This window comes from Astatotilapia calliptera, chromosome 20 (assembly GCF_900246225.1).
Source record: "Astatotilapia calliptera chromosome 20, fAstCal1.2, whole genome shotgun sequence".
Lineage (NCBI taxonomy): Eukaryota > Metazoa > Chordata > Actinopteri > Cichliformes > Cichlidae > Astatotilapia > Astatotilapia calliptera.
Window position 1 is genome coordinate 3220106 of NC_039321.1, and position 23281 is coordinate 3243386.

The window sequence follows — 23281 nt, forward strand, 5'->3', positions numbered from 1 at the left end:
ACTAATCAGTGCAGCAGGTCTCTGAGGAGAGACTTTCTCACAGACGTATACACGATCACCGTGGTCATCTAATCTGCTGAAAGGGCTCGTTACTGATAACCAATAATTACGCTCATCAGTAATGAGAATTATTATTGGTTATGAGACTCGAATGGTAACCACATATGGAGCTTGTCGCGAAATCAATCAATGTAGAGCAGTGAGACAAACCACGGAAGCCCCAGAAGAGTGCAATCAAACGATGAGTTTATTAACAGCCCGGAGAAAACATCAGCCTATGTCTTCTGACCAAAATACATGTTGTGGACACTTATAAAGCAGTGGGGTACACGCCCCCCCATGGCGTCAATGACAGATTAAAATAGGTTCCAGACATTAGTCACAGTTAATCATACATCTTTAATGCCTATAAACAGACATAGAACTTCTCTTTTCTATAACACCTTCCATACAAGGTAATAAACTTCAAGCCCTCAGGGTCTCTGAGGCTGATTATTGACTCTGATCGTCTGTTACCAAGTAGAATAAAATATATTAAGACACCAAATGAGTTAAGGCCTCAGGCTGGACATATTCCTAGATTATATGTGTTATATGTACTGTGAGCATGCATTGCAGTTATCCTTCTATGTTCTGGTTTCCCTCAGCATGTATCACCTGGAGAGTCACGCCAGTGAAGCTTAAGACCCTTAATGAACCGAACATCAACTCGAAATAAGCACAAATATGCAATGTGTATAAAATACTTCTGACCGTACTTGTAATAAAAGTTAACATAATGGAAGGATCCTCAAATGAACATCTTCAATAAACAACTGTAATGCAGTATCAATACTGTGAGAAATATTATTAGATGAAATAATGCTGTAAAGAATGTTATTAATGAAATTATAATGATGCAGGTTATATGGCAGCATTTCTGTATCTCCACAAGCTGTAGCCACAATCAGACTGTGTTAATATTTGGGTCTTTACTCCTTTCAGTTAGTCTTTGTGGAGTTCTGTACACTAAGTGTGTTTATATCCACTGCAGGAATCAGAGCAGGTGGCAAGCGCTCTCCTTTCAGTCTTTGTTTTAGCTGCAAATTACATTTAGTGTTTATGTTTGGATTATTTGAACTTGTACGCAGCCTGGCGGCCCATCACATCACCTTACATCAATAACAACAAACATCTGCAACGTTTAAAAATCTCAGCATCTTTTGTCTGTTTAGTGGAGCCATTTCATTTACAAAACTCTTCTAGAAACAGTGTTGACAGAGCTAATCCAGTGCTTCTTAATACTGACAGTGTGTCACAGTGACCAATTACAGCAGCGCGATCCAAAAAGCGCCCTCCATCCATCCTCGTTTCACAACAGAGATGTCTGTAAACACTGCAAACAAAATCAATCAGCTTCAAGACTGGAAACAAACACCACCGCGTCGAGCGGTATCCACTCGTCGCACGCTGTAAACAAAGCCTCGTCTTTGTGCTGTGAGTGCACCACGACGACGGGTCAGTGTGGAAACGAGAATCACGGCGCTGAACAACAAGCTGAACTCCGTCCTGCTGACAGATGGCGTGAAGCGTTCAGGGTGTCTGCAGCAGACTGTCAGCGTTCACATGAGCCGCCTCCACTCTGATCGGCTGTTAACACAGCTTAACCTCTCCAAGTTACCATGGAGACAACTACGCTTTAATTAGAAACGTTTTCAATTAGAGCGCACACACAAACGTACATGCCTACACGCACTGTGTGCCTGTCTACACACACGCACACAAGTGTTGATATTTATAGAGGCGCCTTCTGAAACGTCTTGTTCTGGACGCGGATGCTCCGTCTTCACCTGAGCTGCAGTTTAACATTCAGAAATGATTTCAAGCCTCCGTAGAAGCTTCAAAAGTGCAACTGTTAAGAGGTCACAATTACTGAAAAAATTGTCTATGCATTTGATTTTTCTAGGCTGAAATACTACAATTCTTATCAGCAGGCCGTTCTAAAGCTCCCTGAAAGATTTCAGTTGATCAGAAAGGCCACAGTCTGAGTACTGACAGGAACCAGAAAGAGAGATCATATTTCTCCTGCATTAGCTCATCTTTATTGGCTTCCTGTTAGATCCAGAATTTAATTTACAACACTTCTTCTCACATACAAAGGCATGAATGATCAAGCGCCACCATCTCACATCACATCGCTCTCAGACTGCAGCCTTGCCTGTGCTCTGTGGATGGAGGCAGAGCCTTCAGTTGTTCCTGTACATTTGGGAGACGAGATTCTCTCAACTTTTCAGAAACAGGCGTCAAACTTTCCTTTTTGATAAAACTTTTAGGTAGGGCTGGATCAGCTGACCCTCAACCATCCCTTAGTCCTGCTCATGGCCCAAGAAACAGCACTTTTCTCCACATCCACTCTCCATGGATATTATATCCCACTACTGCAAGCCCTCATCTTGTGCCTTTTCTCTCCTGTAGTTTATATTTTGTTCTCAGCTTTCTATCCCTTTTGTTCCTGTTTTCCCCCTCACTGCTTGACTGATCATAGTACATGGCTGCCCAGCCCTGAGCCTGGTTCTGCTGGGGGTTGCTCATAGAGGTTGGTCTGACTGATGGGGTCTTCTCTCCTATATTGGAGTTCAGGCTTCTTAATCTAACTAAAGCACCTTGACATGACTGCTGTTGTGAATTGGAGCTTTACTATATAAATAAGACTGAACTAAAGTGAATTACTATTAAACCAGCTACAGATTCTGTATCATTTCATCTCATTCTGCACAGAAATGTAACCGATTCTCTGACAAATTAAATGTGTGCTGATTAGCACGAGTCATTAATTAAACTGCATATGTCTCACCAGATTATCAATGTTTCATGCAGTCATGGGGACCAAAAAAAAAAAATCACAGAGGAAAGCATCACTTGTGGAAACACTACAGAGCACACTAACACATGAAAAATTATGATAAATCCTCTGTCCCAGTGCATGCTGGGAAGCAATCACACAAATCATTGCACGGTTCTCTGATGCACCACTGCTGTGTGTCTCAGAGAGCAGGTTTAGCTGAGCCCGGCTCTGCAGTTGTATCTGCATTTCAAACCTCTGAAGCCCGTCAGATCTCCGTAACTGAACAGCAGGTTTGCGACATCGCTGTGAAGTGATTGAAGCGACTGTCTTACTACAGGCTGTGCACTAATGCAGGAGGCCAATCACTGCACGTATGCACACAGGAATCCAGTTTAAAACCGTTGCATACATGGTGTGTGTATTCTGGGTCCATGAGACCAACACGCTGGGATAAATAGCACAATATCTCCTAGAAGAAAATATCCATAATAACTACTAAGATGGGAAATTGTATTTTTATAGTTCACAGGTGTGCAGCAGGCAGTTTGGGTTTGATATCATCTCATCCACATTACTGCTCAGCAGTTTAGTCGAGGAGTTCAACTGATTAGATAAAATAAATGCAAATGGAGCAAAATGTTAAACACAGCTCACTGTATTCATTACTTTTCTTGTTACAAATCCTCCATTTGGAGTTTAGAGAGACATGATTATTCTACCAGACAGGCTACAGGAGGAAACGTAATGTTATGCAAAGGAACGGTTATGCAGTGGGTTATGATAAAACACAGTTTACTGATGATAAACAGAAAAACTGACACAGTGCCTGAAAATTGACCTAACGCCTGTCAAAGGTGTGACGGTTGGATATAAGGAGCTTTTCTTGTCCGTCATTTCAATCGAGTGACTTTTATACATGTTTGTAACTCCACCCCAAGATGATCTTCCTCAACTGTGCTGAACATAAAGAAGCGACATCTATAAAATGTTGAGTGAAGACAGTCTCGGCATCTTTTCAGCATCTTTTTCCTGAGGCGAAGTAGAGACGGAGGTGAAACTGTCAGAGCTGATTACTGCTGCTGAGTTTAAGTCACTTCTACAGGATCTGTTAATCAATGTTTCTGTGCTCGCTTTAATGTGTGTAATCTCATCAAGTGTGACAGTCATCGTCTGTTGTCTGCTTTTGTTCTTATAACACCGGCTTTCATTCTGTGCTCACAGAAAACACATTACTCTTCTCAGTGACACCTTTACCTGATTAAATAAAACAAAATGAAAGTGTGTGTGTGTGTGTGTACCTCCAGCTGAAGTTTGTGTTCTTTCCACAGCTGCTTGATTTCCTCCTGATGTTGCAGATTGTTCTTCTCTATATTCTCCTGCTCGCATCAGCAGACAGATAAAGTACAGTCAGTCACAGAGGAACACTTGGAATCAAAGGAACTCAGAATCTGCTCAGCCGAGAAGCTAAAAACTGTAAATGTTGGCATTTTCACTTTAAAATAATGATGCAAATGTGCAAACTCGACCTTTAAACTACGGAGGATTTGGAGGACGAATTGGCGGAAAAGTACCGCTGGTTTATAGGGTGACCAGCCAGCACTCAGCAGATACTGACCTCAGCCTCTTTGAGCCGTCTCTCGAACCATCCTTTGGCTCCCTCCATGGACTGGACCTGACTCAGCAGCTCCTCCACTCGGGGCTGTAAACCCTCCAGCTCCTTCGTCCGAGCCTGAAAACTCACAAAGCGTATCGTGAACTTGTGCGATAACGACTCTGCTGCTCGTGTTATACGAGACATCTGGAAGACACACATCAGGAGTTTTCTTTTGTCTCCTTACCCACTTTCACCTCCTGCGTGCCTCTTTACCTTTTCATCTCTAAGCTGCTGTCGGATTTCTTCCTCAGAGCGATTCTTGTCTTCATGAAGTCCTCTGAGCTCCTTCTCGTATCGAGCCCTCACTGCAAGAACCTGAAAGAGAGGAGGAGACAGAAGAAGAAAATGAGTCAGGGAATACAGAGAAGAGACAAAAGCAAAAAGAATTCACTAAATCTGATGAAAATTTGTGGCTTTTCTTTATTTTTGCACATTTTAAAAACTAAAAACCACACAAACAAAAACAGATCAGCGATAATTCAAAGCAAAGAAACTATATAGAGAAACCAAACAAAGAAGACATGAAAACTGTGATGGATAAAAGCCATTAAAAGCAGCAGATCCATGGCCACTCGCCTCTTTCTCGTGCTGCAGTTTGAGGTCTGACAGCGCCTCCTTGTGGTCAGACTTTTCCTGGTTCAGCTGCATGGCCATCTCATCCAGCATGGCCTTCCTCTTCTCTGCTGTCTGCTCACACACAAACAGGTGTAAGTGTGTTTACTGGTTCAGCTGGTTTGTGTACAGACACCATGTGGCACTCTGTGTGTTGTTGTTGTTTATGTGTGTACCTTCTTAGCCTCGTCCAGCTCTCTCAGCAGTCTATCCTTCTCTTGTCCTTCTTCGGTTAACTGCTCCAACAACTTCCTGTTGGCAAAACTCGACTCCTGAAGGACGTAAAGTGAGAGAAGCAGGAAGCCACGTGTAAACAAACAGCTGGAGAGTCGTTTATATCGGCAGAACGAGCTGAGATAAAACCCAAAGGTTAAACAAACCACTGTTTAATCTACCTGCAGCTGGGAGTTGAGGTCATCCCTCTGAGCCAGCAGATTCTCCTGTTCAGTTCGTCTCTGCTGCAGTTCGCCCGTCAGCGCCTCCTGCTGCTCTCGCAACAGGTTCATTTCCTGCGTCTTCACCGTTTGGATCTACAAACACATTTCAAACACTTTATTTCTCTTTACAGTGTTCACTTTAATTCCTGAACGACTCTTTGCAGTACCTGTCCAACTTAAACACGTACATGTACAAGAATGTCCTGGACAGATAACAACTGCCAGAAAATATTAGATAGAAAAGAATGATGACGACAGATGATAAAGATGAAGCAGAGAACAGTAAATGACCACAGGTTAAATAAGATGTAAGTTGTAGCATTAAATCATTTGGCCTTTTAGGTATAACAATGGCATGAACCCCCACACACAGATCATTTATCTACATATAGATCCATGTCGGAGGTCCATCTCTATAGGTCACCCACATCAGCTGACCCTCTTTTATATCCCTTCAGGCTGTAGGATTACACCCTTTGGAGCCACCACGGTGATGGCTGTCTAAGCAGACTCTAGAGTTTGTGCCACTGCACACTTCTGCAATTTTCAGCTACTAATTCTGATTAAACTGGTGGTGATTTCCAAAAATCCGTTTGCTTACTGTAAGGTATTTCAAAACATTCATTTCAGTTTTTTAAACATAACATTGTCCAGTTCAGAGAGCGAACTCGCCGGCATTAGTAAGACCCAAAGCAGTGAATCTGATAAATACATTTTAATTTCCAGTTTCTTTGACAGCAGTCATGCTCTCATGTTCTAAAGCAGCACAGCTCCACACGGCCAGGTTTGGTGTGAACATCAGTGTGTGTGTGTGTGTGTGTGTGTGTGTGTGTGTGTGTGTGTGTGTGTGTGTGTGTGTAGGTCTCAGAGGAAACACAAAAAACATTTTACTACCATCACAAAGTTCCTGGGAGAAAAATGTTTTTGTGTTATTTTGATTTCTAGTCAGAATATTCACGTGTACAGCACAGTGACTTTAAGTGAGAAGAGTGTAAATGTATACTTTGGCTTTACAAACCACACAAAGATTTGTGTAAGTCAGCACATGGATTGTTTCGTCTGAGAACAGAGGATGAAGCATTTGGAGCGTCTCCTGAGTCCAGGTTTCTAAGTTTAAGAACGTATTTAATCCTACAGTGCGTTTTGTATCGGACTTAATGATTTCACCGGCTTAACTGTTCTTTGCAATTTTCCGTTCTAAATCAATCTTCCAGTTTGAGGCTAACGTGGAACATCAGAGCACTTTAACTGTTGCTGGCTCATGAAACCATGCTCGTCAGTGTTCAGGACTGTCGTCAGCGACAGTGTTTGTTCACTGACGGTACGGACATCATAAATCCCGCCCCTTCTTATTTTTTTTAGTTAAAGTGGTGACACTGAGGAGTGCAGCGATTTTTTAAAGCTCAACTATTTTCAACTTGTTACTCGTTTATGAACAACAAGTGCACCAACTCAGTCCTGCAGTTTCTTATGGACGTGACGAAAAGTGCCAACGTAAACACCAATGATGATCATGAGACCTTTTCTTTAGTTTATGACGACACAAACAAGAGTCACAGGACACAAATTATACTTAAGTAAAAATTTTGTATTTGTATGAATAATCCGGTGAGGTCTATGTCATGGACAATGGCAAAAGGCCTAATCTTTACCTCTGAGGCCCAACAGTATGCAATCAGAATATGCAACTTTTACTTTGAAAAAGTATTTCTCCAAGTCTTGGGATTTGGGTGGAAAAAGTCTGACTGAAAAATCAAACACTATTTAGAGTTTTTCTTTCTAAAAAGCATTTAAGACATCAAAAGGTGAAGATGTTGCCCTCCAAGTAACCTGAAAACCTAACATATAACACAGTTGGTTCCTGATTTATTCTCCAAAATAAAGTGTTTCAGAATGACGACAAAGAACAACACGAACAGATCTAATCAGGCCAAAGGTCGTACATTTCATCAAATATATATCTTGCTAGACACAAACAAAGAAAGCAACATGGACCATGGATGTGAACCCTAATGAGCTACAGCTGAGGTTACTGACCTCCTCCAGCATCAACATTTTCATTACATAAATCAGAATTAAAGCAGGAACCTGCTGGAAAGCAGGAAAAACTGATCATCGTGATTACTTTGAGGAGCTCCAACCAACTAATCTCAGTCACTGTAACCAGTCACTCTACTTAGGCTTCTGGTTCAGGACATCAACACATTCTACTCAGGATACACAGTCATGTTATTTTATTTTTAAGGGGATCAATCTTTAAAAAAAGCCTCTAGAAAAGATTCTAGGAATCAAAGTTCATTTCAGGACCTCAATCTAATGCTAAACTCTACATGAGGAGTCAGGAAATAATTACCTGTTCAAGAGCGCACAGATTAGTCCTCAGAGCACTGTTCTCCTGCAACACGTGTTCCACACTGACATTAAAGACAGCTGCTACAATAAACAAACAGGTTCTAGATACTCTCTCTAAAAAAGCTATTCTAGATTAACTCCACCTACCATCATTAGTTGGGCAGCCCTCACAGATCTATCATCTAGTTTCCTGCAAGCGCTTTGAATTTTACACTTGCACAAAAGATTTAATGTAAGCCTCTCTAAAGTGTTCTGTTGTTAGCACTCGGTGCAGCAGTATGTAGTTTAGTTTTCAAGAGTCACATTAGTCCAGAAAAACAAGCTACGGTTAGGGTCCTAGATGAGGGCTCTACTCTAGGGTCAAGCGTGCACAGATCAGTCCCCAGAGCACTGTTCTCCTACAAGGTGAGTTACAGTTTGATAGTGTGTGAGTAAAGTGTTCTGGATGATCCTGTTCAGGGTCAGATTTACAAAACCTCACGTGAAATGACATCAATTACAAAAAACAGTAAGTGGTTCAAACCAGCGTTTTGAGGTCAGAATTATATAAAACATTAAACTTCTTTCTGATTGGGCTGTCTGTCTTTAACCTGTAACCAGTAAATGAAGCTATTAAGCAGCTGAAGCTGAATGCGCGGCGCATGACACGCTTTTCTTTGCATTAACACAGCGTGATCCAGTGTTCCATATTATACATATACACATATACACTGAACAAAAATATAAACGCAACACCTTTGTTACTGCTCCCATTCCCCATGGGATGGACGTAGAGACCTAAAATTCATTCCAGATACACAATATAACCATCCCTCCCAAACAGTGGTCACAAATCAGTCCAAATGTGTGGTAGTGGGCACATCTGCTATATTGAGATAATCCATCCCACCTCACAGGTGTGCCACATCAGGATGCTGATCTGACATCATGAGTAGTGCACAGGTGTACCTCAGACTGCCCACAACAAAAGGCCACCCTGGAATGTGCAGTTTTGTCTCACAGCAAAATGCCACAGATGCCACAAGCAATGAGGGAGCGTGCAATTGGCATGCTGACAGCAGGAATGTCAACCAGATCTGTCGCCCGTGCATTGAATGTTCATTTCTCAACCATAAGCCGTCTCCACAGGCGTGTCAGAGAATATGGCAGCACATCCAACCGGCCTCACAACCGCAGACCTCGTGTAACCACACCAGCCCAGGACCTCCACATCCAGCAGGTTCACCTCCAAGATCGTCTGAGACCAGCCACCCAGACAGCTGCTGGAACAATTGGTTTGCACAACCAAACAATTTCTGCACAAACTGTCAGAAACCGTCTCAGGGACGCTCAACTGGATGCCCGTCGTCCGCATCGGGGTCTTGACCTGACTCCAGCTCGTCGCCGTAACAGACTTGTGTGGGCAAATGCTCACATTCGATGGCGTCTGGCACGTTGGAGAGGTGTGCGCTTCACGGATGAATCATGGTTCACATTGTTCAGGGCAGATGGCAGCTGAGAATGTCCCAGTCCTTGCATGGCCAGCATACTCACCGGACGTGTCACCCATTGAGCATGTTCGGGATGTGCTTGACCGGCGTATACGACAGCGTGTACCAGTTCCCACGACTATCCAACAACCTCGCACAGCCATTGAAGTGGAGTGGAGCAACATTCCACAGGCCACAATTGACAATCTGATAGACTCCATGCGACGATGTGTTGCACTGCATGAGGCAAATGGTGGTCACACCAGATACTGACCGGTTCTGGGTCCCCAGACCCCCAATAGCGCAAAAAACTGCACATTCCAGGGTGGCCTTTTGTTGTGGGCAGTCTGAGGTACACCTGTGCACTACTCATGATGTCAGATCAGCATCCTGATGTGGCACACCTGTGAGGTGGGATGGATTATCTCAATATAGCAGATGTGCCCACTACCACACATTTGGACTGATTTGTGACCACTGTTTGGGAGGGATGGTTATATTGTGTATCTGGAATGAATTTTAGGTCTCTACGTCCATCCCATGGGGAATGGGAGCAGTAACAAAGGTGTTGCGTTTATATTTTTGTTGAGTGTATATATGGAACAAGTCGATTACAAGTAATTCTTGTAACAGCAGTTCATTCTAATAAGCAAAATTTCCTCTTTTTTGTAAGATGCTAATATTTTGTAGATTTTTCTTAACCTTTAAAAAGCTTCAGCTGCTTGGTTCGCACGGCTCTGATCTTTAACTACTTGCTTTGTGTTAGCATGGTCCAAGTCCAGGTGCTGCAGACAATCACAGTAATGTGAATTTATTTTTCCACTTGACACATTTTTGTCATTTCTTTCTAAAGCAACAACTGGGATCAGGTAACTGTTGTGTGATTAGCAGCAGCGTGATGGTCTTTGAGGTATTAATGACTTTTTCCTCATTGGTCAGTGTAACGTTCTTGTCAGTTTCTCTAGTACACAGAGATGATGTACTGTCAGGGTTATGGTACTGTTCATCAGTTTTATTACATGTTAAAAGTAGCTGGGTTAGTGCTCAGAGATGACGTCATGCTTATGAGGGGTTCTCCGGGTTTCATGGCCACTAACTCTCTCCATGCTGTGTAACGTTTATTACCTGTTCTAGAGCAGCTAGGTTTGTCCTCAGAGCATCGTTCTCCTGCAGGATGTTGTCCACCTGTTCCTGACTGACTGCACTCTGACTGGCTACCTGCAGTTGCACCAAACCACCAGCAGGGGGCGTCAGAGGGGAAAAGATAAGATGGGAAAGAAACCAGTAAAGAGCAAATAAAGAAAGCGAGAAAAACAAAGGCAATATAGGAGGTAAACAAAACAAAAAGAACACACACAAACGTAAGAGTGTACAGGTAAAGAAATTTTAAATGACAAAGATGACAGAAAGAACAGAGTCGAGGATTAGAGAAGGATAAAGCAGTTCAGAAACACACAGAAGTACCAGTTCCACTACCAGAGTGATATTCCAAAACATATTTGTACTTTATTAAGAAAAAATCATCTGTATTAAGGAGCTTTCTCCATCCCACCATCTCTCATTTCATTTCCTTCATTTTAAAAACCTGTTTTTGGTGAAAACGGATTCTTTTTAAACATTTATATCACTTTGGCAGAGAAGCAGCTTCACAGAGAAGTGAAAGAACCGAAAACAGTCAGCTTTAATCAAACTCCTACAACCTTCACACTGTTTCCTCCCTTGTCCCCTTTTCCCTCAACCTTATCCTCTTCAATTTAAAAAAAAGAAAAAGAAAACTATTCTAATATGTGTGTGCAGAATTTGGATGTGGACAAATATCTAAATAAGAGTGCCGTCACGTCTTTATATGTGTGTGTTTTACTGCACTCCTGCTGCGCCTGAGACATGGAAATATGTTCAGAAGTCTGCCTGTCTGTGGCAGGATTCACGATCTCTGACTCAGAGTGTGTGTGTGCGTGCACGCATGCATTACCTCGTCCTTCAGTGTGTGCAGAGCCACCTCATGTTCCTTCTCTTTGCTCTGTAGCTGCTCTCTCAGCTCTGACACCGTCTGAACAAGAAAACGCACAAACACAAATGATTAGTTTATAAAGTAAAAAGTCAAAGTTCATAACGAGGGTGAAATGATCGTTACAGAGGAGAAAACCGAACAGAAAGTGACTCTTTCACTATGTTCACAATGACATGTGAAGTGTGCAAACTTTGGAATTCAAAGTTTTTTTGTTTTTGGACTCGTACAGAAAATGTGACGTCACGTTTAAATGAAAAACAGCATGAATGTTTTATTAATGCATGTTTTAATTATTCAGTGTGTCCAATGGATTCAGTCTGATTCAGATTCTCCAATAACACCCAAAGGTGTTCAACAGACGTCAGCCACAGACATGAACTACTTTTCATGATACAAAGTCTGATTTTTAAGAGTTTCTGTCAATTAAAAAAAACATAAAGTCCAAACAATGAAGACATGGTGTGTTCTTAAACAAGTCCAAACTTTCATCACTGTGTAATTATCTCAGCAGCTCACTGATTCTTTTCTTTGTTAGATAAGACCCAAAAGTATTGTTCTGCTTTCACTTCAGACATAACTGAAGAAAACTAAACAGCAGCAATATCTGTGGTGTCATTAACGCTGGGCTAGTTGGTATCTAGCTACAGAGCTATAGCTAGGACAATATAAACACATTAACACAGCCAAGATGGAGGATGAACATTAAAGTTTCCCCCTCAATAAAAGCTATTGTGGTGGTCCCAGATGGACAGAGACAAATGAAATCATAAGACAGGAAAAAAGCACTAAAAGAGGACCCAACTTCAGTCAAGAGAACATCTGTGATGATCCATCCACAACACCAGGTTAGTCAATAATATGCTGCTGCGTGGTTTGGATTACTCGTTATGAACAATCTGCACATAAAAAATTCATTTCAGATAGAAAGTGCTTTGTTTGTTTTCAGTGGTTAAACTTACACCACACAACATCGAGCAAGACTTCCTGTGTTTAGTTTTTTGTAAACTTTTATCGTACATAAATAATTCCAACATGGTTACTTTTCCTTGTAGGACATTACCCTGACTGGGGAAAGAATCATAGAGGAGCTGGGGGAATGTACATAGTAATGGACTGGTGCGATTTCTTAGCGAGATCGAACCTGATTGGCTGCCATGAGGTCCGTCTGTAGTTTCTGGACACGGATATTCATGGCCTTCAGCTCTTCTTCTTTTCTTTGGTTGATCTCATCGATCTTTGTCCTGCAGAGAATCAAAACCACAAAAGGTCAACATTTCCACAACAAGCAGCACATTTAAAGGGGAAAAAAAAGCAGACACCCTGAACTGTGGACATTAGAGCCGTCAATACACTAGTGGGAGTAAGAGCAGCGGGGTGCCGGCAGTCCTGACCTGCTGTCGTTGTACAGAGCCTCCTTTTCTGTCTGCAGACGCTGGAAACTGCAGGAGAACAAAAACATAAGCTTTCGTTTAGTTGCCCAGAACAGATTAACATGATGGTGAATCTGTTTCCAGACCGGGATATATATTCTTTAAATCTTCACCTCTACTCAAGTAGCTTTGATTCAGTTTAAGACGATCCTTATTCATTTCTTACTTGGCTGGGGTTCTCTCTCTCTAGTACTGCAGGGTGTTCTACCTACAATATCCAGCTGCTGTGAAGGTTAAGTGAACTGAGCCACGCCTGAAGCAGTTTATACAGCACTGCTGCTACATTACTGGCCGATAACTGTGTCAAAAAGCTGTGAATGTGACTGCGGTTAGGTCATCTCACCTCTCCTGCTTCTTCTTTAGCTTGTCAGACAGCTGCAGGACAAAGAGACGGAAACAGCATTAAAAAGCTGCACCTTTAATAGCCAATATCAGTTCACTGGCATAGTTACTGCAAAATAAATCTCTATTACACAGTGGTTGTGTGTTGTCAGCCCTGAGAAGATTTACCTTTGTTATTTCTTCCTGCAGTTTGGTGATTTCAGCCTGTTTGGACGCCTGGAGGCAGACAGAAAGCAAACGTTCAGTCAACTGAGGAGAGAGACACTTACACTTACAGCATGCTCAGTGCTCACTTTATAGATCCCCCCCACTTTATTAAGTACACCGATGCAGGCTAATGTCCAAAGAGTCTAAAAAGTATTGCTCTGAATTACATTTCCTTAACTTTTATTAATCAAAGTGAACTTATTGCTCCTCTGAATGGATGTCTCGTCTGTTCCTAGACCAACGACGGTAACTGCAGTCAGAGTTTTGGTTCTTGGAAGTCCGAACACAAAGAAACTCAGTTTGCAGCATCACGATAAGTTTTTCCAAAAATCTTTGAGCCTTTTAGGATTACGTGCAGCTCTTTCAGATTCATTTGCTCCCATTAACAATTTTACCATCAAGGTGATATGAAAATAAGGCCCAGGTTTAAAACTTTAATAACTCTGGTTAAACAGATAATCCTGCAGCAAATATTCACAAATGACTTTCCAAAAGAAATACAGTTCACATATTAAAGTAATCTTAAATCGCATTTGGGTGATGAAAGTGGATTTTGACAGGTGTCATGTGACCAACAGATCCTTCTGTTATCAAAACCTTTAAGCTGAATATAAACCGTGAGAATCTGGAATCATGAAAGATCTGTGGTGATATAATGTGTGAAAAATCAGGAGTGTGTCAGAGATTAAATCAGAGCATCTCATAACGCACTTCTACCACGATGCGCTACAACTGAACAACCAATAGGAAAGCAGCATGACGATGACATGCTGATGAACTCGACACCAACACTTTTGGAAAAAGGAAAAAAAAAAAAAAAGAGCAAAACAAGTCAAACAGTCCAAACAAAGCTACATGTTTGGAAATCCAACAAAAAAGAAAATCTAGCTGAGCTGTGGCAGCAGAAACGTGTTTATATGATGTGGAAACAAAGGCTATGAGAAGTGCAGCCTTCTGTCCAAGCTCAGGGTTCACGTATCAATCACACAGTCATCATCCACCAAACAAAAATCATTTCTAGTGTGGGTGACCCTGACAGAGCTAGCAGCAGTTTTCAAAATCAAAAAGCAAAAACAGAAACCTAATTTAATGACACGTTAACAGCAGACTTGTGACTTTGGCTCAAATTGTCAGCTGTGCCTGCTGGCTCATTTGAAATGCACACTGTAGCTCTTCTGTTTAAATACTTTCAAGCATTCAAATTCAAAGCTGGACTCAAACAGGGGCAGCACACAGCGTTTTAGCTGTTTTGGTTTACAGCACGAACACTCTTGATCGTGGCTCAAGAGTTGGGCGTTCGTCTTGTAATCGGAAGGTTGCCGGTTCGAGCCCCGGCTCCAACAGTCTCGGTCGTTGTGTCCTTGGGCGAGACACTTCACCTGTTGCCTACTGGTGGTGGTCAGAGGGCCCGGTGGCGCCAGTGTCCGGCAGCCTCGCCTCTGTCAGTGCGCCCCAGGGTGGCTGTGGCTACACATCACCAGTGTGTGAATGTGTGGATGATTGTGTAAAGCGCTTTGGGTCCTTAGGACCAAGTAAAAGCGCTTTACAAATACAGACCATTTACCACTCGAGATGTTTTGTCCCCTCCTCCTTAGTACTCATTTGTCAAACCTGTAATGTTCAACCAATTTAAAGGTCAAGAAATCACAATCATCTTCAGGCATGTTTCCCATAAAAAGCCTCAGTGTTTCCATCAGCGGGTGAACGCTGAGGAAAGGACACAGTCGTCCGTTAGTCACGCTGACATTTCACCGCTGCTCTCCATCTGCCGTTTATGTTCCTGTCATGAATTAATTAGTTTCCTCTCTCACTCACGACATACAACTGTTTCATCTGCCAACATTTAGACTTTTTTTATTCTTTGGGCTTTTTGGATAAGTGGAAGTTAATTACACAACAGATCGAGCAACATTACACCACAAAGAAGCAGTATGAAAAAGAAGAAGTAGATGTTACTGTAATATTCTATAATGTTGTCTAATATTTAAACGTTATTCCTGTTCATATGCCGTTTACTGCAGAATGGAATCAATTTTAAAATTTGATCCGATGATCTGCTGTGATCGGCCTGGAAATACGATATGTTCCATACAATACGTCAATACGTTCATCTGTGAATATTCTCATTTGAGATTGCAGAACCAGAGAAAATACTGAACCAGTCCACACGTGGAGCTTATGGAGTCCAGCAGCAGACGTCCACAGACTGAGACGTCATATTTTTGTGTTGTTTCAAAGCCAAAAACTCAGGAGGAGAAATTTTAGGAGTTCACTCTCAGCTAAATCCATCAAAAACATGTTTGTTTGGCTCAGTGTGGGATGCTACCTAAAATTAGCTTGCTAAGGTATTATCGAACAATAATTATTGATTGTTACTTCAAAGTTATTTCTGGTAAACATGATCCAGTGTACTAATCGAGCCCGCAGTGTTGGAGCAGCCTCCTTGTGTAAGCATCCATGTACTTCTCAGAAGAAACACAAGTGAAGGTGAACTAACGCTGAGTTACACTTCTGCACATGTCCTACACAAACATTGGACAATAAAACAGGAAATTATGACCTGACTTTGGTTTGCTCATTTAGATTTTACAGAGTAAAACAGTTCATTTTAAGTAGTTTTAGTTGGAATTTTTTTTCTTGGGAATTTGAAAGCATTACTCTGGGGAAAGTTTTTTATCGCTTTAGACTTTTAGTGAAGTAAATATATAAAGGAAGTACTCGAGTAGAACTTACTCTGATATATGTGAGTGCAAATGTGTTTTTTGTGTTTGTTGTGTGCATGTGTACCTCCAGGGTGTGGATCTGCTCCTTCAGCAGCCTCTTCTCCTCCTGCTCGGTGTTCAGGGCCATCTCCAGCTCTGGTCCAAAGCAGTGAGTTATTGGACAGAGAGCAGCCGACCAGCCTAGCGCTGCCTGCTTAGCTACAATCTTCTCTACGCTCTTCTCTGACAGGCCTAAAGGGGGCGCCGCACACAGCAGGGGCAGTCCGTTAGGCCAGACACACACTACACCAGCTCCTCACTTTACACGCCGTCTGAGAGGTTGGGCTTTTCTTTTGTTTTGTTTTTAATCTCTGGAGGAGGCAGACAGAGTCGGAGCCCAGGATTTTCCGGGTGAGCTGCAAAGTCAAACATCAACTGCTGCATCTTGTGAGTTTGCGTTCACTGACAGCATGCTTATATGAACTCTGCAGGTTTTCACTTTCAGGTCCATTTGTTTGTAGAGAGGCGGTGTCATCCAACATTGATCAAAACAGAGAACAGCAGCGCAACATTTCTTCACTTCACTTATATGTTACCAGAAAAATAACCAGTGGTAACTTTGACTCACAGGCTGCTGCAAAATACAGCTATTTTTTTACCATTTTCAGTATGATTGTCTCACACTAATTATGTATTGAAATTAATAATCACTTGTTCATATTACAAGAAATTCTCTGAGCGTCTCCATAAAGTGCAGAGACTGCAGGAGTGACTGCCAAAAACAAAGATTTTATTTATAACGGGTGGAAATGAGTTTGGCTCTGCAGCTCTAACAGGGAATACCTGCTCAAGCAGCCTCAGCTGTTATATCCACATTAAAGCCTAATTAATCTGCGGCTTCCTAACAGATTTCGTTGTTTTTCCCTGCTTCAGCTTGTAGTGTGTGTCTGCCCTGAGCCAGCTAGCTGCTCTGCACCTATAAAGCCAGCTGTGGGTTCACCTTACAGAAGCCAAAAATTCAAACTAAAAGACGGCTGTTAAAACACAGCGTGCGTTTGTAAGCTTGACAGATTAAAGCTTTTCTTCAGACCAGCGTGGCGATCAGGTTTTAGACTGTTTTCCTTTCAGCTGCTGGCTTCAGGTGTAAGTCGGTTTATAAAGCTCGCTGCACGAAGATGACCTTATTGAAGTCTGAGCTGTCAGATCCATTCACACACAAAATAAAACCATTTTGATCATCTTCGTGCAGCATGTTGATACAGTTAGTTTGCATGTAATGTGGTAATGAGCACATAAATAAAAATAGCTCAAATGCTAAAGCCCACATGTTACACCTAAAATCTTGTGATATTCAGCATTATTCTTCTTGTCAACAAACCCCCTGTGCAGATAGAAAATAAATCTATCAACTCAGAGCTCACTGCTGCTTCAAAGACACATCAGTGAATCACACTGCTGTTCAGGCACCTTCATTACTACCAAGACAGGGAAAAAACACTCAAGTGTTTTTAGAGCCAGTGTGCTCAAAGCTGAGAGGCTCCAACAATTAGAACGTTCAGTAAAACAGATTAAGGTCCTGTTGCACAGGGGCTGCCAACTGCAAGAAAAACCCTGAATACCATCAGAAAATTCTCTCTGTAACTCAAAACTCCATTTGACATCAAAATCCAGTGTTTATGTTTCGAGGTTTATGTTAAGTGGAGGCAGAAAGCAAAGCTCAGTGTAACCCACTGTGGAGGATAAATCCTGTCTCTGCATGTGAAGCTCATACGGTTCATTGAGCTTCCTGTCTTCTATAAGTACGTCATGGTCATTTTTTCAGGGCAATAAAAGTACTTACAGTGAGACAGACACCATTTCAATACTTTAGTCTTTAATTATGTAATAAACAGCATATATTTTAAATGCTATTCTTCAGGAAGTTACTAATTACCACATGAAAGAACAGGAGTTATTCCTCTGAGTGGAAACACCGTGTGAGCAAAAGAGCGAACTGTAAACTCACCGTGTAGCTGTTTCTCCGTCTGCCGCAGCTCAGGCTCCGCCTGAAAAACAGACAAGGGAAAAAAAAAAACATACTTATTACAGTATAGTGTGCTATAACATGAGCACACGTGACGGGACAAAATATTAGAAGCACTCAGTAAACTCTAGTCCAGCAGCACTACATCAGGTGACTCGCACTAAAGTTGAAACAAGATTTCAACTTAAAAAGATTAAAGCACCTTCTTCATCATATCTAAACTGTAAACTTAATATTTGAGGATTTTGGATTTTTGGTCAAAGAATATATTTAATCTGAACGCATCATCTTCGATGGCTGAAAATATCACAAACATGCTGCATCGGCTGTGTCTTTGACTTCCAATCACCTGTTCCAGTCTCTCATTGGATCCTCCTGGCAATGACTCCTCCCCTGTCCCTGTGACATCAGAGACTCCATTGGTACCTGCTGATCCGTCAGTCTCTGTGGTCGCACTCTGGGTGCCCTGAACGGACGCCTGTCTCTGCAGCTCCTTGTCGAAGCGCTCCTGCAGGGCTGGAGGAGAATTGCAACTCACATCATTCATTCATTCAGTCAATCATTTCATGAAGGACTAACAGGAATCACAAGGTTTCCACAGCTGTACTACAAGCCCAGCGGTCACTGCACCCAGGTTAGCTTCATAACTTTTTACATGAAAATGTATTAAAACCTTCAAAAAGGGAAATAAATAACCAGGCACAAGTTATAACTCTAAACCAACTTTACTTGTTCATCTGTCCACTTGTCACAAATTATTTGTCACTGTATGTGAACGAGGTCAACCGTGAATGCCTGATGTTGCAAACATGCTGTGATCAACCAGATCAGTAAATGATGTCTGTCTGGCCAATAGGAGCTTCTACCTAAACTTCAATCTAAAGAGCATCTAAAAATCACACCCACGTACCGACAACGTTCCCCAACACACACAAGTTAACTCTCACAGTGAGAACATTAAGAATTCATGAGTATGATGACAATGTTTTTGTCCATACCTTCAGTCATCAGTACACAATACACCCAGCTAATTACACACTGCTAACACATGTGCCGTTTCTCCATCCGTACAGATTTATACAAGCTCGTCTCATCAGTCTAGTTTCTAGCATCCTTCTCTGAGTCCTGTTTGGGGTTTTGTTTCATACAACACTTCTCCTTTCAAAATTACCTAATTTCCTCAAAAATTACTGGTCAGTTAAAACTGAGGGCAGCAGACGAAAATGACTAATGTTTGCATATGTCAGCAAATGTTTAATGATAAAGGCCTTCTGTGGACGAAGAGTTGAGTTTATATTGTAATGTGTCAGGAAGGTTTATGATTACATTTTTTTAAATGATGAATTCTAAACCTGTGAAAATTAATACTTATATGCCGAAGAACAACAGTAGCCTCTGTCTGTCTCCTGAACTGCACAGAATACGACGCTGTGGGGAGTTAAAGGAGCTCTATCCACCCCCAACACTGCTTACTGCGTGTCAAAGTCTTTAAATACACTGCTGCTGATGCAGGAAGAGAGAGAGAGAGAGAACACAGGTGGGCGAATATCAGCTCGACACCTGAAGATAAACTATCAGATCGTGATATTTTTCCTTTACTTGTCTTTGGCTCTACACACCTTCAGGACGATTTTTATGTGAAAAAAAAATTAAAATATGAGCCTCTAAAACTGCAGAGATGATAGATCTACACCTTTTAAATGTCACCTCACCCTTCATTTTCTTCTGGAGGGTGGAGTTTTCTGCTTGGAGGCGGAGCAGTTCTCCATCCACGGGGCTGGATGCAGGGTTAGGTGGGGGGCTGGATGCAGAGGCTGCTCCTCCTTCCTTCTTCAGGCACTGATTCTCCTGCTCCAGCTGCTCGATCTGTGTACACAGCTGGAAAAATAAATGTTATAATGTTAAGATCACAATAATGATATGAAGCTTCTACAGTGCCTGAACTACACACAAACACTCAGACTCACCTTGGAGAGTTCAGCCATCAGTGTGCTGTTCTGTAGTCTGAAATCTTCCTCCTGACTGTGGAGTTTCCCCTGAAGCATCTCATTCTCACTCAGCAAAGCATCCACCTCCTACACACAGAGAAATAACACACAAAATAATACATTCAGAATAAAAAGCTGACTGCAGGTTACAGAAACTCCAACTGAGATCACTCACACAGACAGACTGACCAAACTTTCATGATGTAGTATTTTGACATATTGTTATATCTCTGTCATTTCTTTGCAACTAAACCATCCAAACAGTGGCGGGTGATTGGGTGTCTGTGCCAAACAATGCGACAGAAAGCTAGTGGAACATGTTGCAGTCAGAGTGAATTAACATTTTCGGTGAAAACACTACAGTGCCAAAAATAGAGAAGACGTCAGCACCAGGTGAGAATAAACACAAACTTTAAAACCACAGTTCAGTCGTACTTCAGGTTTTCTTCAGAACAGAGAAATGACACACGGCCAAAAACTAAACTCTTATTTTTCTGATGCACTTCCAGTTCACCTATTGCCTGAATGACCTTTAAACATTACAGCTTTCACCAGAGAAGCAGAGCTTAAACAGCTCCTGGGATGTGACGGTACAAGAAGACGCGATGTTTGCACTGCGGTTTGTCTCAGTTACAGAAATAACCTCCAATAAGCAGATTATTGGTGATTGTGTTAGCATAATAAGGAAGCCATAAAGCATTAACAATGACAAAATAAGGAACAATTAAAAGGACATAATTGAAAAATGTTTACTCTAGAAATTCACTGAGGTAACAATTATCATCAAACAACAGCTTACCTGAGCTTTCTTACTCTTAGTCAAGGCCTGAAAAGAAGAAAAGCGGAAAAACATTTAATGTAAATCAACAACATGAAGAGATGAGGAAAACTTTTCGCTCAGCTTTGTTAGAAAATAAACCCCCAAATTCAGGTCAGCAGGTTATTTTTTTCCCAATTACTCATCTACAAAAACAACTACATAGTAATAAAGTGTTCGTTACCTTCTGTGTTTTGACAAAATCTCTTTCCAAAACCACATTCTTCTGACGGACGGCATTCAGCTCTGAAATGCACCAGGACAACATTTAATTATAGAAAACACACGTTTCCTCTTCATTAAAGTTTTACTGCTAACATGGGCCAATCAAATATTTATCCGATGAATGATTTCATGTTCGTTAGCTGAAGCATTTGCACTTGTCCTCTAATGTCTCTTATAATGTCTGCTGCCCCGTTGGCAAGGTCGCTCTCGAAAAAGAAATTTAATAAAACTTTCACCTGGACAAAAACTGCTCAGGTGGAGCAGGAAAACTGGTTTTATGCTGTGGGTCTTCTAATCAGTGTTTTTAAAAAATCTGTTGCTTTAAAGAGCCTCTCGTGTGCTTGTGGTCATTTCAAGTGTTGATGAGATGAAACAGCAGGAACAAGAAGGACAAGGAACAAGAGTGAAAGGTTTTACCTGCCGTGTTCTTCCTGAGATCATCAGACAGCTGGTAGTTCTGCGTCCGCAGCTCCAACAGCTGGGCCTGCACAAGGATACACACACACACACACACACACACACACACACACACACACACACACACACACACACACCAGTATTAATTTATGACCGGCTTTACTTAGAAACTGCATGAATCATGTTGTGTTTTTGATTGGCCAGTAGGTCAACTGAAGATGAGCTTATTCATCTTTTTAAAAACAAATCTAACATGTAAATAAACTGATTACTGTAACAAGCAGCAGCATGGTGACCAGAGATCAATGAATGTCAGCAAGAGGCAAAATAACCGCTGGTGATGCACAGGTGGTCCCACCCCTCCCCAAAGAGTTAAATACCTGGGACCCCCTATCAGGTTTCAGAGCTGAAGATGCCCCTGAGATGAGAGATGAAATGTCTTCATGAACCAAGAAGTCCAGCTGCCTTCAACTGAAGCACTTAACACAAGTGGATTCATAGTCGGATCCATCCCAGATATCCAGTTTCAAGAGGGCGACATTAAACACCCTGATCTTGAAGCTTTGTAGCAGGACTTCGCAAACCAACGGGTGACATCATGGCAGCTACACCCACCCAAAATGCTGTTTATGCTCATTATAGAGCACTCTATTCACTTGCCTAAATACACTCACTGCTGACACCAAAAAACACAACAATGACAGTTATAAAAGTCCAAAACCAGCTGCTGACACCAGTGGCTACCTCCATCTTTTAGAAAGATCTTTCTTCCTAAATATTTCATAAACAGCATGACGTTCTGAGGGGACCCACCTTACTGCCCCAGAGGGGCCTTACAGCTGCATTTAAAGAAATTAAAAAATGCGTTTACTACAGTATAACAGCTGTATTAACGGCTTTTTTGTGGTAAATATATTTGAACTCTTCCCTACTGCTGTTTACCATGTGTGAAGACAGTCAAGATTCCTGTTCTTACACTTCGTGCAACAACAGAGAACAACAGTCCTATTAAAGTAGTCGGGGAGGTCAGTGGTTAGTATGTTAACAGGTGTTTGCGCTTCCCGGCCCTGTCTCCGATACAGAGGAGCCCACGGCAGCTTGCCTAGGACCCCGTGACTCTCAGCAGGGCGAGAGTCCCGTGAATGCTAACATGTTAGCCCGCTGTCAGATAGAAATAACGGTTAGCTACGCTGTGCTTTTCTTTACAGGGGGGGTGTAACCTAGGCTAAGTGTTGAACTGAGCTCTCTCTCATTGTGTCTGCTTCCTCCCCTTCTTAAGTATATCGCCCGGAGGCATGTCAAAGCTCTGGCTGCCCGTTACCTTCCTGCCAACGTTAAATGAATAATGTCAGCCGAGCTAGCCGTTCTAACCGCTCCCACCTAGCAACGGCTCACGATTAGCAGACTGGGCAAACGCCCCTGGCAGTGATGCTGCACCGCACAGGTGTTTTTCACCACACTGACACCTACACACCAAAAGAACAATCGCCGTAGTTTTTCTCACCTGCATCCGATGGAACTCCTCCTCGGACAGAGCCTGCGACATAGCCATGTTTACCTTCCCTGCTGCTGCGAGCTAGCAGGCTAAGCTAGCGGAGGAGGAGACGCAGCAGCTGACACAGAGGAAGAGACAGGATGGAGGTTTCACTCTGACGCAGTTTCTGAGAACCGAGCAGCTGACAGAGTAGCCGCCATGACAGAGCGCTCACTCTGATGCTGTTTCCGAGAACCTAAGAGAAACCTCGATCACTCAAATCACATTTACTCAAGA

General features: G+C 42.2%; 1 protein-coding gene across 3 annotated transcripts in view; it reads right to left on the reverse strand.

The window, feature by feature from the left end:
* Positions 1-23281, reverse strand: part of gripap1 (GRIP1 associated protein 1) — a 41902-nt gene extending 18621 nt beyond the window's left edge. The window contains exons 1-21 of one of the 3 annotated variants that reach the window (XM_026155329.1): positions 23015-23281; positions 21511-21577; positions 21053-21114; positions 20851-20877; positions 20031-20138; positions 19776-19941; positions 18413-18579; positions 18046-18085; positions 16126-16292; positions 13300-13347; positions 13133-13164; positions 12751-12798; positions 12501-12600; positions 11321-11398; positions 10474-10566; positions 5486-5620; positions 5267-5362; positions 5055-5165; positions 4692-4793; positions 4440-4553; positions 4123-4200 (exon numbers count right to left, since the gene is read on the reverse strand). In XM_026155329.1, the coding sequence (XP_026011114.1) occupies positions 4123-4200; positions 4440-4553; positions 4692-4793; positions 5055-5165; positions 5267-5362; positions 5486-5620; positions 10474-10566; positions 11321-11398; positions 12501-12600; positions 12751-12798; positions 13133-13164; positions 13300-13347; positions 16126-16292; positions 18046-18085; positions 18413-18579; positions 19776-19941; positions 20031-20138; positions 20851-20877; positions 21053-21114; positions 21511-21577; positions 23015-23062 (1887 nt within the window). In that variant the 5' untranslated portion in view covers positions 23063-23281. The remainder of the gene's footprint in view (positions 1-4122; positions 4201-4439; positions 4554-4691; positions 4794-5054; positions 5166-5266; positions 5363-5485; positions 5621-10473; positions 10567-11320; positions 11399-12500; positions 12601-12750; positions 12799-13132; positions 13165-13299; positions 13348-16125; positions 16293-18045; positions 18086-18412; positions 18580-19775; positions 19942-20030; positions 20139-20850; positions 20878-21052; positions 21115-21510; positions 21578-23014) is intronic. The other 2 variants (XM_026155331.1, XM_026155330.1) reach the window with 2 other exon arrangements.